At 40.8% G+C, this 14,540-nt stretch overlaps 1 protein-coding gene across 1 annotated transcript; it reads right to left on the bottom strand.

Annotated features, from left to right (window-relative positions):
- Positions 1-3,519: 3,519 nt before the first annotated feature.
- On the bottom strand, positions 3,520-10,644 carry SRP19 (signal recognition particle 19). The gene is made up of 5 exons (XM_025866892.2): positions 10,490-10,644; positions 9,798-9,873; positions 7,167-7,238; positions 6,949-7,060; positions 3,520-4,547 (listed from the first exon to the last, which is right to left on the bottom strand). Exons 1-5 carry the CDS (start codon positions 10,528-10,530, stop codon positions 4,414-4,416), a joined length of 435 nt encoding a protein of 144 aa, XP_025722677.1. The 5' UTR covers positions 10,531-10,644; the 3' UTR covers positions 3,520-4,413.
- Positions 10,645-14,540: the final 3,896 nt, after the last annotated feature.

Here is a 14,540-nt window from a genome sequence, read left to right as displayed (position 1 = left end):
TGACAAAGGATCATGAACTGGGGCTCCTGGGTGGCTCAGTCGGTTAAGCGTCTGCCTTCGGCTCAGGTCATGATCCCGGGGTCCTGGGACTGAGCCCCACATAGGGGTCCCTGCTCAGCGGGGAATCTGCTTCTCCTTCTGCCCTTCCTCCCCGCTTGTGCTCTCATGCTGTCTTTCTCAAATAAACTAAAAAAACAAAAACAAAAAAACACATGAACTACCATGGCTTGGACTTCCCTGCAGCTATAACATTAGTCAGAGGACCATGTATACAGTGTACCTGTGCACGAGGCCTAAAGGGTTATAAGTAGAGAAGGTAAAAGGCTCCAGAAGAGACTTCTTTAAAAAGATGACATTAAACTATCTGATGTGAACAAACTTACTTATGTACTTACATACATACTTACTTAGCTCCATGCCCAGCACAGAGCCCAACATGGGGCTTGAACTCAAGACCCTGAAATCAAGACCTGCACTGAAATCAAGAGTCAGATGCCCAATGGACTGAGCCACCCAGGCACCCTTGAACAAACTTATTTTATTTTTTTTAAAGATTTTATTTATTTATTTGAGAGAGGATGAGAGATAGCACGAGAGGGAAGAGGGTCAGAGGGAGAAGCAGACTCCCCGCTGAGCAGGGAGCCCGACGTGGGACTCGATCCCGGGACTCCAGGATCATGACCTGAGCCGAAGGCAGTCGCTCAACCAACTGAGCCACCCAGGCGCCCCGAACAAACTTCTTTTAAAGATTTATTTTAGAGAGAGGGCACAAGAGGGAGGGGCAGAGGGAGAGTGAGATCTCAAGCAGACTCCATGCTGAGTGCACAGCCTGACTCTGGGCTTGATCCCACAACCCTGAGATCATGACCTGAGCTGAGATCAAGAGTGAGATGCTTAACCGACTGCACTACCCAGATGCCCCAAAACAAACTTTTTGAAAGGACATTTTGACAACTGATAATTTGTGGTTGAGTTAGTGATATTCAAAACCCTAAGCAAATAAAAAAAAATTAGCTCTGAGGAACACACAAATCCAGAAAACAAAAATAACAATAACATAATTCAGTGTTTCTCACTTTAATATGCCTAAGAATACCTTGGGGATCTTTTACATTCTGGGCTGGGCCAGAGTTTCTGCATTTTTCAGAAGCTCCCAGGGGAGACCAGTGCTGCTAGACCCCTGACCACACTTTTGGGTAGCAAAATACATGGTTCAGCTATGAATGAAATATAGGATAGTAAACTATGAATAGTGATTAAAATCAAGAAATATATTGGTAGGAGGGAGGACGGGAAGCATATGTTGGGGGTAAAGGAAGGAAAACTAAATCGTCCTCTTCTACAGATTAAAGTTAATGCTTAAAACTGAAACTGTTGGGCGCCTGGGTGGCTCAGTTGGTTAAGCAACTGCCTTCGGCTCAGGTCATGATCCTGGAGTCCCAGGATCGAGTCCCGCATCGGGCTCCCTGCTCAGCGGGGAGTCTGCTTCTCCCTCTGGCCCTCTTCCCTCTCGTGCTCTCTCTCTCATTCTCTCTCTCAAATAAGTAAATAAAATCTTTAAAAAAATAAAAAATAAAAAACAAAACAAAAACCAACAAAAAAAGGTTTAAAAAAACTGAAACTATTAAAACTAGCTAGCTCTTTAAATTATATGTAACACTGATAATAATAAAGTCCTTAAAAAGGGGGCAAAGGATGTAAACAGCAATCACTGAAATAAATACAAATTGCACTTCAACATATGAATAAGTGCTCAGTCTTGCTCACTAGAAAAGATTCTATTTTCTACTTGATTGACAAAGAAAGGTTCAGTTATGCACTGATTGCAACAATGTGAAGAAACAGCAATACAATGTTACAGCAAGAGTTCTGAAACCTTTTCTGACAATCTTTATTGCCCCATAACCAAAGTAATTTTAGACTCTGGTCATCTTTCTGTGACAAATTATTTAAGTTGACTGCCCCAATATCCAGTGTCAACTTTTGTCTTTGGCTGACTCTATTCTCATTACTGAGAAAGCTATATAGTCACTTTCCTAGCCTCTCATGTAGCTGAAAATGGACATGAGCCACAGTACTCGAAAAGGAGACTTAAATGAAAGTTGGCTGGGAGGGATTTTGAGAAATCTTGAGCTTTCCTTTTTTTTTCTTTTAAAGATTTTATTTACTTGACAGAGAGAGACACAGCGACAGAGGGAACACAAGCAGGGGGAGTGGGAGAGAAGCAGGCTTCCCGCGGAGCAAGAAGCCCGATGTGGGGCTCTATCCCAGGACCCTGGGATCATGACCCGAGCCAAAGGCAGACACTTAACGACTGAGCCACCCAGGTGCCCCTTGAGCTTTCCTTTTAAGGGGGGACAGAAGTGGCTGGCACAGCTATCTCTTCATTCTACCCTGAACTCTGATGTGACATTCGATGTTCTATCAGCCCTTTTATAAGCTTCAGACAATCCCAGAGGTGTTAGAAACCATGGATAGTGGAATGGAAAGATAAAAAAGAAGAGTGTCACTGAGCAGCTGAACTAACACCTGTAATAACTTTTGGAGTTCATGTTAAAGGAAAAAAATTATTCCTGGTTAAGTTCCTCATTGTTTTGTTACACACATTCCTAACCGATACATTTTCCCAGAGGGTTGCTCTGAATCTTGTTTTGCATATGCTGCCCCAATATTTACTTATAAGTCAAATATATAAACTGCTATACCATTATGTTCACTCTAGGACATGTTAACAGAAATTATTAGAGAAAAAAGTGAAGATTCTAATACTTCTTTCTGCACATCCATGGATCATCTTCATACAGCTTCGGTGTTTTAAGTCCACTTAAAGCTCTGAAATGCTGGGTTCACTTATTTTGTAATCAAGTGGAATTTATCTCAAGTAATAAAAACTTAAAGAAAATGGGATTTACTAGAAGGATATAAAGCACAGTTGATAGAATTCACAGAAGACCCAAACCAGGCCACAAGAACAGGACTTGGATAACTCAAATTTGCAGACCATTGTATGTCTTAGCTCCCAGCATCTTTACGTCTGTGCTTCTGTTCCAGATTTGTCCCAAGAAATAAACCATTGGCCTGGCTTGGGTCAACATTGTGGTCAAGAGGCAGTCCTGTAATAACCCTTCCAGAAGCATATGGAGTCAGAGAAGGCAGTTCCCCAAATGATGCTCAGTAGACAAAAATAAATGGCTGGATAGGGATTCTCTTAAATCTTACACAAAACTACCACTTTCAGAAACAGTGCTTTGGAATAAAGTCAGAATCTTCAATCTAATTTAGTTTTTTGTTTTTTTTTTTAAAGATTTTTATTTATTTGAGAGAGAGAGAATGAGAGATAGCACGAGAGGGAAGAGGGTCAGAGGGAGAAGCAGACTCCCTGCCGAGCAGGGAGCCCGATGCGGGACTCGATCCCAGGACTCCAGGATCATGACCTGAGCCGAAGGCAGTCGCTTAACCGACTGAGCCACCCAGGTGCCCTCTAATTTAGTTTCTTGAAAAAAAGTACATCTCAAGGTGTCAAAGCATGGGTGATTTTATTTATTTTTTAAGCTTTTATTTATTTATTTGACAGAGAGAGAGCACAAGTAGAGCGGCAGGCAGAGAGAGAGGGAGAAGCAGGCTTCCTGCTGAGCAGGGAGCCCGACGCGGGGCCCGATCCCAGGACCCTGGGATCATGACCCGAGCCGAAGGCAGACGCTCAAATGACTGAGCCACCCAGGTGCCCCAAGCATGGGTAATTTTAGAACTCCAATTAAAATAATGCTCTTAAGCCTACAAAATAAGCAAATCTAAAGCTTAACGTCCAGGACTTTCCATACATCAAAAAACTAGTAATTGAACAATTACAATAATTGATTAAAATAATATGATCTATAGATGTCCAAGAGGATTTAACTATTTTCTTCTAGTTTTAAGCTCACACTAAGCTTCCACTACCCATTTTATTCACTTAAATTATCTCCTCTGCTAGCATTACTTAGTTCATAAGAAAAGGAGCAAAAGCCACAAAAGTCAAATTTTATTTCATTAACTTAAATGCTGAAGAAAATGTGTATTTCAAATCTTTAATTAAACTCATTTATCTGAAACATATTTACACACAGGACAGATAGAGGATTTCAAGTAACTTATGGTAGAGTCCACTGTCCATTTAAAAATATGCTTCTTTCTTCCACAAAAACTCTGTGTTGAAAGGCAAAAAAATTTTCTTTTATACTACATAAAAGCTAGATGCAAACTTCTGATGTATATTTACTTCACTGTCAACTCTGATGCTGAAGATGGGAGGCAGAGATGTCCATAGTTCGGTTAAATGATGCAAATAATAAGCTTCCGTTTCTCTGAGATATAAATTAGAAGCCTTCATTCTCTATCACAGTAGTACCAGACTTGATTGACTCTCACATCCGGTCACTTCTTCTTCTTTCCTTTCCCTTTTTTACTTCCTTCTCCTTGCTGAAGACTTTGGTCACCACCTCCTGTTTTTTGTGTCCTTGTTTTTAGTTTGGGTATCATTTCTGCTACATACAACATTACTGACTTACCTAGGAACAAGAAGTTAGGCTTAGTGTATAATCTAAGGAATAAGACAGACAAGCTCATTAACTTGAAAATCACATCAGGAAAATGACAAGGATTAAAAAAAAAAAAAACCCAAAAAAACACTACGAAGACATGACTTACTCAAGTGGGAGCTTTCCTGGAGAAAATGTGCTAAGAACAATACTGAAATATTTAACTGAACAAAATCAAAACTTAAAACACTTTATTTGAAACATAAATTTTGGTCCTGGTTCTGTAATTGACCTGAAGATCAAAGGAGAGTAAGTCTAAATACAACAATCTGGAAACAGAGTCAGGATATCATTGTATCTTAAGCTAAAGAAACACAGGGCCGCTCAATCTTAAAACAAAAAACCAATGTTATCAAGCTACAAAAGATGTTACTCATATGCCCAGATGATTTAATGTGTACAGGTACCCTGCTCTGTGCACTAACTACCTCCTCCAGATCTAGTAGCTACTTTCAACACACGGAGCCCCTCAGTTTTTCCCTTTTTACTTTCTTACTTTTTTCTTATTGGAAACTGGGAGCAACATTTTTTTTTTAAAGATTTTATTTATTTATTTGACAGAGAGAGACACAGTGAGAGAGGGAACACAAGCAGGGGCAGTGGGAGAGGGAGAAGCAGGCTTCCCGCGGAGCAAGGAGCCTGATGTGGGACTTGATCCCAGAGCCCTGGGATCATGATCTGAGCCGAAGACAGATGCTTAACGACTGAGCCACCCAGGCGCCTGGGAGCAACATTTTTCAACTGTAATTTTTACTTAGTTTATTTACTGGTCAAGTTAAAAGTTTTTTGTCTCTTGATTTTTTTTTGTCTTTTGGCTTTTTTTTTTGAGATTTTATTTATTTATTTGAGATAGAGAGTGAGAGAGCGAGAGTGAGCACAAGTGGGAGAGAGGGGCAGAGGGAGAGAGAGAAGCAGACTCCCCCCTAACCAGGAAGCCTGAGACAGGGATCGATCCCAGGATCCTAGGATCATGACCTAAGCTAAAGGAAGATGCTTAACCAACTGAGCCATCCAGGTTCCAAGTCTTTTGACTTTTAAGAAATAGTAAAGGAAGATGTCCAAGAGAAGAAATACACTGTAACATACTACCTGTTACTCCAGAGTCAAAATCTTGTTTCTAGAAATATCTACCAATCTGGACAGGTTTTAGCATAGAAAAACCAATCTAGGGATGCCTGGGTGGTTCAGTCAGTTAAGCGTCTGCCTTCGGCTCAGGTCATGATCCCAGGGTACTGGGATCGAGTCCCACACCAGGCTCCTTGCTCAGCTGGGAGCCTGCTTCTCCCTCTGCCTGCTGTTCCCCCTGCTTGTGCTCTCTCACTCTGACATAATGAATAAATAAAATCTTAAAAAAAAAAAAGAAAAACCAATGTATTTTAATTTAGGGGACACTGGGTGGCTGTTGGTTGAGTGTGTGCCTTGGCTCAGGTCACGATCTCAGGGTCCTGGGATTGAGCCCCGCATTGGGCTCCCTGCTCAGCGGGAAGCCTGCTTCTCCCTCTGCCTGCCATTCCCCCTGCTTGTGCTCTCTCTCTCTTTCTGACAAATAAATAAATAAAAACCATCTAGTTGTCAGCTTGAGATTATTGTGACAAGAGAAATTAACAGTTCCATTTAAAAAATTATAGTTTTTAGAAATAAAGAATTTAGAAAAGAATCATGTGCAAAAAAAATGCATATTCCCCAACCCAGAATTATTTTGCAATACTGATATTTGATTACTGTTGTTTTTTTAAGAAATAAAACACTAGAGATAATGTTAGTCTTCTCTGACCACCATTCCTGTGTCCCCACTCCCCACCCCCTGCTCATCATTAGGTTACCTACTATTTTAAGACTGGGATTTTCTTCAGTCCATCAAATAAAATTTACATATGTAATATTAATAAACAATATTACATATACATCAATAAACAGTAACATTTTGTATTTAAATGTACCAAAGTGGTACCACACTATGCATTTCTTTTGCTGTTTTCACTCAGTATGGCTTTTAGATTAATGATAGAAATTATTAACAGGCTTCAAAGGCCTCTAGGATCTGAAATGGCAATTAACATCTGACCACTCAATAATTCTACACTCTTAACCTGAGAATAATGACAGACTTCCAGAGGTTTATAAGAAATTCACAAACAAATTTTTTGGAGAAGTGATTAGGCTGCATCACATTCTCAGAGGTCCCTAGCTTAAAAGACGTGAGAACCACTGTTTTCCTCTCTTCCTCAGCAGTAGTCCTTTCCTAAATTCATCTGCAGAATGCAAATTATCATTTTTACCTTTCAAAGGGGTCGGTTTTAGAATGTTTTTTGCAGAGTAAAGGAATACCCTGTTGCCAAACTTTATTTGTTCATTTTTTTAAAAAGCTTACGTGATGGGAACTGTACGAGACAGAGGCTGCCATCTTCCTGTTTGAGCTGGACCCGGACTCTGCCCCTGTACTGAACATCACGATTCCACTCTCTAGAGTACATTTTATTTTTCTAACACAAAAAACAAAAAAAACACACACAAAAAAACAGGCTTTAAAAAGTTGTTACATCAATGAGATTGAGTAGGAAAAACAGTGAAGAAAGAACCACCTCTTACCTCAAGGAATACATTAAGTCCAACTGCTGAGCACACATCTTGAATCTCAGTAGCTGTAGGATTTTCAACAGCCTGAACAGTTAAAAACAAAAACACTAAACAGCTTACCTTCAGCGGATACTACTATATTGTTGTGTATATCATTTCAAATATGAGGATGACAACAGTTATCAAAACCTTAGATTTCCTTTGTCACTAGGTATGGTTGTTTCCCCTGTAATTTTTAAAAGTACAGGGAAAACACTGATTCATACTTATGTGTCCATCTCCCTTTCAACAGAACATACACTTCACAAAGGCAGGGACTGTTCTGTTTATCTGTATATTCCCAAGTATCTGGAATGATGCTTGGAACATAGTAGGTGCTCAATGAATACTGACTAAACAACTATTATAGATACAACCACTTTAGAAAATTGTTTGGTAGTATCCACTAAAGCTAAACATATGCATTCTTTATGGTTCTGCAATTCCACTTCTACGTACATATCCAAGAACAATGCAAAAATATGTTTCCTATGGGGCACCTGGGTGGCTCGGTCATTAAGTGACTGCCTTCGGCTCAGGTCATGATCCCAGGGTCCTGGGATAGAGCCCCGTGTCGGGCTCCCTCCTCAGCGGGGAGTCTACTTCTCCCTCTCCCACTCCCCCTGCTTGTGTTCCCTCTCTCACTGTCTTTCTGTCAAATAAATAAATTAAAAAATCTTTAAAAAAAAATATGTTTCCTAGAAGAAAAACTCAAGAATGTTGACAGAATATATATAATAGCCTCAAACTAGGAACAACCCAATTATCCATAAACAGTAGGATGGACTGTGATATATTTATATAATTCAATACTACAGAGCAGTGGTTTTCAGCAAGGAAATTCTGCCCCATGACATTTAGCAATGTTAGGAGACATTTCTAATTGTCACAGGAGTCAGGTAAGGCACTGGTATCTCGTGGGTAGAGGCTAAAGATGCTGCTAAACAACCTAAAATGCACACACCAGCCCTGATAACAAAGAATTATCTAGCTCAAAATGTCAATGGTGCTGCTGTTCAGAAACCCTGCTACAGAGCAATGAGAATTAACAAACTATGCTAACAGATGTGAATAAATTAAAGCTTACAGTTCAGTGAAAAAAGACAGATACAAAAGTACATAGTGTATAATGCCTTTTAAATAAAGTTTAAAAACAAGCAAAAGTAATGTATTGCGTTGGAAGTCAGGATACGGTTATCCTTGTGTGTGAGTATGTGGTGGGGGAAGAAGTGACTGTGAGGAGACAAAGGAATCTTCCTGCCTGCTGATCGAGCTTTCTTTTTTAATTTGGTTGCTTGGTTACCCATGTGTACTCTTGTTTGTAAAAGTTAATCAAGATAGACACTTAAGACTTAAGTATATTTCTGTGTGTATGCTGTACACCAATAAAATTAGAAACAATTCAGTTATTCTCCAAATTATGTGAGCTTGCTACCAGAGGCCTCTGTCACAGTGGTTTGATGTCAGGCATTTTCCTGAATGAGGGCTTTGGTAGTCTCTTTCACCCTGGGACGGCAGAGGAGACTTTCCTTTAGATATATTTAAACACCAAAATGGGAGACATTAAATAACACAAAAATAATGCACTGCTTTAGGCCAAGTTACCTTGAATCTGTTGTTAAGATTACAAAATATAAGTAACTCTTAAAAAACAGAATATGACATCAATTTTGAAAATAAAAAGCTATAGGGGCACCTGGGTGGCTCAGTTGTTAAGCGTCTGCCTTTGGCTCAGGTCCTGGTCCCAGGGTCCTGGGATCAAGCCCTGCATCGGGCTCCCTGCTCTGGGGGAAGCCTGCTTCTCCCTCTCCCACTCCCCCTGCTTGTGTTCCCTCTTTCGCTATGTCTCTGTCACATAAATAAAATCTTAAAAATTAATAAATAAATAAAAAGCTACAAAGACCCTTCACTTGGCATTAGGCACTTTCCAAACAAGCCACCACGCCAACTGAGAACTTGAATTTTCCCAAACAGCACGAGGGAGAAATCATATTTTTTCAAACTATAACACCTACTTTTTAGAAGTATTAATTTTAAACTTTACCCCTCAAAAAAAAAAAAAAGATAATGGACATAAACTATAGAACTCAACACATCTAAATTCTCTGGAAGTCTTGGCACACCTGGGTGGTTCAGACTTTTTTTTTTTTTTAAGATTTTATTTATTCATGAGAGACAGATTGAGAGAGAGAGGCAGAGGGAGAGGAAGAAGCATGCGGAACTTGATCCCAGGACCCTGGGATCATGACCCGAACCAAAGACAAAAGCTCAACCGACTGAGCCACCCAGGCGCCCAAGAGTCGGACTCTCGATTTCAGCTCAGCTCAAGATCTCCGGGTGGTGGGATGCAGCCGTTCAATGGGGAGTCAGCTTGGGATTCTCTCTCTCTCTCTCTCCCTCTCCCCCCATCTCTGCCCCGCTCTTACTCTCTCTCAAATAAACAAATCTTAAAAAAAAATAAATTCTCAAGTCTTGTTTAATGACTCAACTCCATTCTGGAGTTGAATTATATAATATCATATAATGCCATAGTTTCATTTCCTTTATTAAGGGCAAGACTGTCATAACCTTGGTTTAAAAAACAACAGGCAAACCCTACCTTACCTTACTTATGGGGATTCGCCTCCCCTCCGCGATGGTCTTCTTGTTATTTAAATAAGCAGGATAGATACAAATGAACCTGCCACAGAAGGAAGCACAGCTAGTATCACTAGAGCAGTATTGCCAAAATTTCATTCATTCTTTCATCATCAGGATCGCCAGCGCGCCTATTACTTGCTTAATATTTTTTCTTTAAATTGCCTCCCTTGTACTTAACTTACTTAAAAAGCAAACTTTAGTTTACTACCCTAGATGGAAAATAACATCACTTACTAGAGAAGGTTTAAAACCAAACCAAAACAATGCCTTCACCGTTCATTTAGACATAGTGGGCTATCAAGTTCCTGTGGGTGGAGCCTGCTCTCAGAAACCCCGCCATCATAAGTATCAGACTTGGAAAAACCCAAACGTGCCTTTCTGAACGTAACAATGAAAAGAACACATTTCTCACTTTGTGAGTCTGTTATTTAATGTCCCGTCCACGTAGCACCCAAAGTCCTTTGTCTCAGGTGCAGGAAGAGTGAGCTATCTAGAGTCGGAATTTCGGGGACACTACGGAAAGCCTGGTGCTGCTGGCCACCCGGAGGAACCAACACCTGGGAAGAGGCCCGGAGCCTGGGGCCGGAGCCAAGCTCCACCCTCCAGCCTTTCTCAGGGATGGGGAGGGCGGCGCAGCACCCGTTCTCAGGACCCACCTGTCCTGATCGGCCGGGGACCGAGCGGCGGCACAAGCCATCTTCACCCAGGCCCGCACAGAGCCCACCCAAGACCTCCCGGGGAACGACCAGCCGGAATTCGGTTCTGAGATTTCGCGGACGACTCCGGCTTCCGGCGGAAGTCCTGCCCACCGGCGCGCCTACGCGTCCGTGGCTTTTCGCCGATCGTTTGTTCCAGCATCTGTCGCTCCGCGCCAGCGTCTCTAGTTTCTGACGTGGCGTTAGAACCTCTGCTCTCGCGAGAGGATCCACGAAAGCGTCAAATTCCCTCTCAAATCTTGTCAAGTTTTAAGAGCTTACGCTGCCGCTGAAATGGGGTTACGTTTTTACGGTCCTTCCCGTCCAATTTCACATTGAATGGTGTTAGCTACCCTCACCCTTAGGTGAAGGCTCTATACCGCGGGTGATCTGTTTACACAGATCCGAGCAGGCAAGGAAATGCCTTTTAGGTTTAATCTTTATCTGCTCCTGGGCCCCACAGCTTGCTTTCAACTTGGCAAATACGGGTTTTATAGTGGTGAAACAAGAAAAATTACTGGTACTGTTTCAGTGAGCTGTATAAATGTTAGAAATTTGACCGTACACCTTTTTAAACTTCAGAAGATCACCTTCTACTCTATAATTCATTATTTTTTGCATACCTTAGGTTAATTGCAAAGCACTATTTCTGCATTTCCGTTCATCCAACAGAACACACCTTCATTCCTGTTTTAGTAGTGGTTGCTTATTCCACACCAACAAAGGCACTTTTCATAAAACCGGGCAAGGTAAGATAAGTGTTTTCTATTACAGATGAAAAAACAAACTAGACAAACACCCCCCTCCCCCCCCCCACCCAAAAGCTTGAGTCTCACTGAGGTTAGGTAATTTGCCAATTCAGGCTAATGATGGCTGAGCATAGATATCCAGCTGGTCCGTGTGGAAGCCCCTGACTTTTCTCCATCCCCTCAATCCCCGCCTCTCAGTCATCCTTGTAGTTTCTTAGTACCAGATTAGTTTGGTACTGATGTAAATACGTAGGTCTTACTTCTTAAAGTATACATGATTCCTGTAAAAAGAGCTTCATGCAATGACCAACAAAACAGAACAGGGATGAAATGAAACTAAGCTTTAAAATACCTAGTTTGCCTGCTTTAGGATTTTGCTTTTATACTTCAGCTCCATCATAAAAACTCAAATACTTCTTTTCAGAAAATCAACATTTTACATATACATATGGAAAAAGTGGGAATGAACAAGGTAGTCTGAGGTTAAATATATGCAGTAGCCTATTTACCATAGGGTTTTCTTAGACCTACCTAATTGCAGACAAAAAGACCCAATATTAAAATTGGTTATATTTCCTGGCTCATAAATACTAAGGGAGTTAATGATGGAGCTGATATTTTTGAGTGTCATTGTATGCTAGATTAATAACTTCTATTTAACTCTACACTATTGTTGAAATATCCTACAAGGAAAAGATGGTGGGAAGGGAGACAGCAATATTGTTACTGCACTGATGATTAAAGAAACAGTGAGTGAATCCAAAGTTTTAAAATGCTAGTGCTTGTGGAACAGCAAGCATTAGCAAGCAAAAGGTTGGTTTAAAGGGGAATGATGTTGGACGTGGAAATGAAAATGATGAAAGGGCTTTAGAGATTGAGGCACTGGTTTTCAAATCTAATTTTTATCAAACTGTCTTCCTTTTCCTTATTAAGATGTGCCACTAAATTCAGCCTGTCAACCTTGGTTGAGGCTTCTGGGTAGGGGTTGGGTGGAAAGAGAAGACCAACGTGGGCAAGAGAAGTTTTCCAAAATGGTTGAATAAGAATTGGAAGTAGGAGGAAGGGATGAAAGAAGAGGTCTGATATATATGTGTGTGTGGGCAGGAGGGGACTGGCAGAGATGTAAGTAAGATGATTTGTGAGCTTTGACAGAAAAAGTGATAAGGGGAAGAAATGGTGGATTAGATAATATCTGTGCTACAAATCACTTGATGGCTTCTATTGCATCCAACAAGGACATTTTGAGAAGCTGTGCCAGCTACTCTGAGAAGTGTTAGGGATACAGATAAAAATAATAAACTAACTCTTGCTCAAGTTTCTCACAAGTCTAAGGGGTGAGACTGTGTATACCAGGGCTATCCAAGCCTGCACTGAGCCCATGAGAGTACTCAGGCACGCTTGGGTATGGCTAACTAATGGTTTGGTCTGCCTGCTTCACTTGTATATTATGATGTAACAAAACACCCTAAAACTTAGTGCTTTAAAACAATAACTTATTTGCTAACAAAACTGTAGTTTGGGTAGAGCTCAGCTGGAATAGCTTATCCCTATTCTATATGGCATCTGCTGGAGCTAGAAAATCCCAAGTGACTTCTTCACTCCTATATCTCTGCCTCAGCTGGTATGGCTGAAACAGCTAAAGGTTGGCCAGTACCTTCCTCTTTCTGTGGTGTAGCCTTTCCATATGGCTACGCTGAACTTTGACAAAGGCTCTCTCCTTGGTGCACTTGGGTGGTTCAGTTGGTTAAGTGTCTGCCTTTGGCGCAGGTCTTGATCTCAGGGTCCTGGGATCAAGTCCGGTGTAGGGTTCCCTGCAAGGCGGGAAGCCTGCTTCTCCCTCTTCCTTTGCCCATACCCCTGCTCGTGCTCTCTCTCTCTCTCAAACAAATACATAAAAATCTTAAAAAAAAAAAAAGGCTCTCTACTTGACCAAACCTTAGGTAGGATCCTCTGAACTCTTATCTTGACTAGGCCTTGACTTTGGCCCATGCTCTATCTTCTGCCTGCTAGCCCAATTTTAGCAAGAATACTGCTATATTAGGTATATTTGTTAGGGTTCTCCAGGGGGCAGAACTATAGCATATATATATATAGATATATGAGATTATTATAGGAATTGGCTCACACCATTATGGAGGCTGCACTATGCCACAATATGCTATCTGAAAGCTGGAGAACCAGGAAAGCTGATGGTATAAATCAATCTGAGTCCAAAAGCCTAAGAACCAGGAAAGCTGATGGTGTAAGTCCAAAAGTTAAGATATCTGAGATCAGATATTGGAGGGCAGGAGATAGAGGTCCCAGTTCAAGAAGAGAGAGAAAAATTTGCTCTTCCTCTACCTTTTTGTTCTATTTGGACTCTCAACAGATTAGATGATGCCTGACCATATTGGTGAGGGCAGATATTCTTTACTCAGTCTTCTGATTAAATGCTAATCTCTTCTAGAAACAAATTCACAGGCACACCCTGAAATGTTTTCACAGCTATCTGGGCATCCCTTAGCCCAGTTAATTTGACACAGAAAATTAACCATCACAGTAAATGTGGTAAGTGTTCCCCCTTACCCTTGTTATTTGATCACCCTCAATATCTGATCAAATTCCTCATTCCTCATCTCTGATATGTAAGTCCTTGGCCTGTCTTCAACAAGAATTTACCCTCAATAATTGTCTATCTACTCATGCCCTCATTCTGTTCTTTGGTTATAAATCTCCAACTGTCTTTGCTGCATTTGGAGTTGAGCTGATCCCTCTACTCTACTGCAATATCCCTATTGGAATATCCCCCCAGTAGGGATATTGCAGTAGTCTTGAATAAAGTCTTCCTTACCATTTCACCAAGTGTCAGAATAACTTTTTCTTTAGCAACTTCTTCATAGCATAGTAATTTCAGAACTTCCTACATGGTGGCTGGCTTCCTGCAGATCACACAATAGAAGCTACCAGGCCTTTTTAATGCCAGGTCTTGTAACTTCCTCTACATTTTATTGGTCAAAGCAGTCACAGGGCCAGCTCAGTAATGGGCTCATATTGTGAAAAAGCATGTGGAATGGCAGATATTATGCCATCTTTGAAAATATTATCTACCATAATGTCAGAAGTCAATCTTTCTTTCTTTTTTTCTTTCTTTCTTTCTTTCTTTCTTTCTCTTTCTTTTTCTTTCTTCTTTCTTTCTTTTCTTTCTTTCTTTCTTTCTTTCTTTCTTTCTTTCTTTCTTTCTTTCTTTCTTTCTTTCTTTCTTTCTTTCTTTCTTTTCTTTCTTT

This window comes from Callorhinus ursinus, unplaced genomic scaffold (genome assembly GCF_003265705.2).
Source record: "Callorhinus ursinus isolate GAN/ISIS: 27379988/994484 unplaced genomic scaffold, GSC_fseal_2.0 scaffold3, whole genome shotgun sequence".
NCBI lineage: Eukaryota > Metazoa > Chordata > Mammalia > Carnivora > Otariidae > Callorhinus > Callorhinus ursinus.
The sequence above is the reverse complement of the archived record's forward strand: the minus strand, read 5'-3'. Positions and strand labels throughout refer to the sequence as shown.

Bases quoted from the DNA above. Each gene is read 5' to 3' on its own strand.
- SRP19 (XM_025866892.2), bottom strand. From the start codon at position 10,530: ATGGCTTGTGCCGCCGCTCGGTCCCCGGCCGATCAGGACAG. The intron at 7,239-9,797 runs GTAAGGTAGGGT...TTAACTGTTCAG, and splicing joins GGCGAATCCCCATAAGTAAG to GCTGTTGAAAATCCTACAGC. The intron at 4,548-6,948 runs GTAAGCTTTTTA...TCTTGTTCCTAG, and splicing joins TCTCGTACAGTTCCCATCAC to GTAAGTCAGTAATGTTGTAT.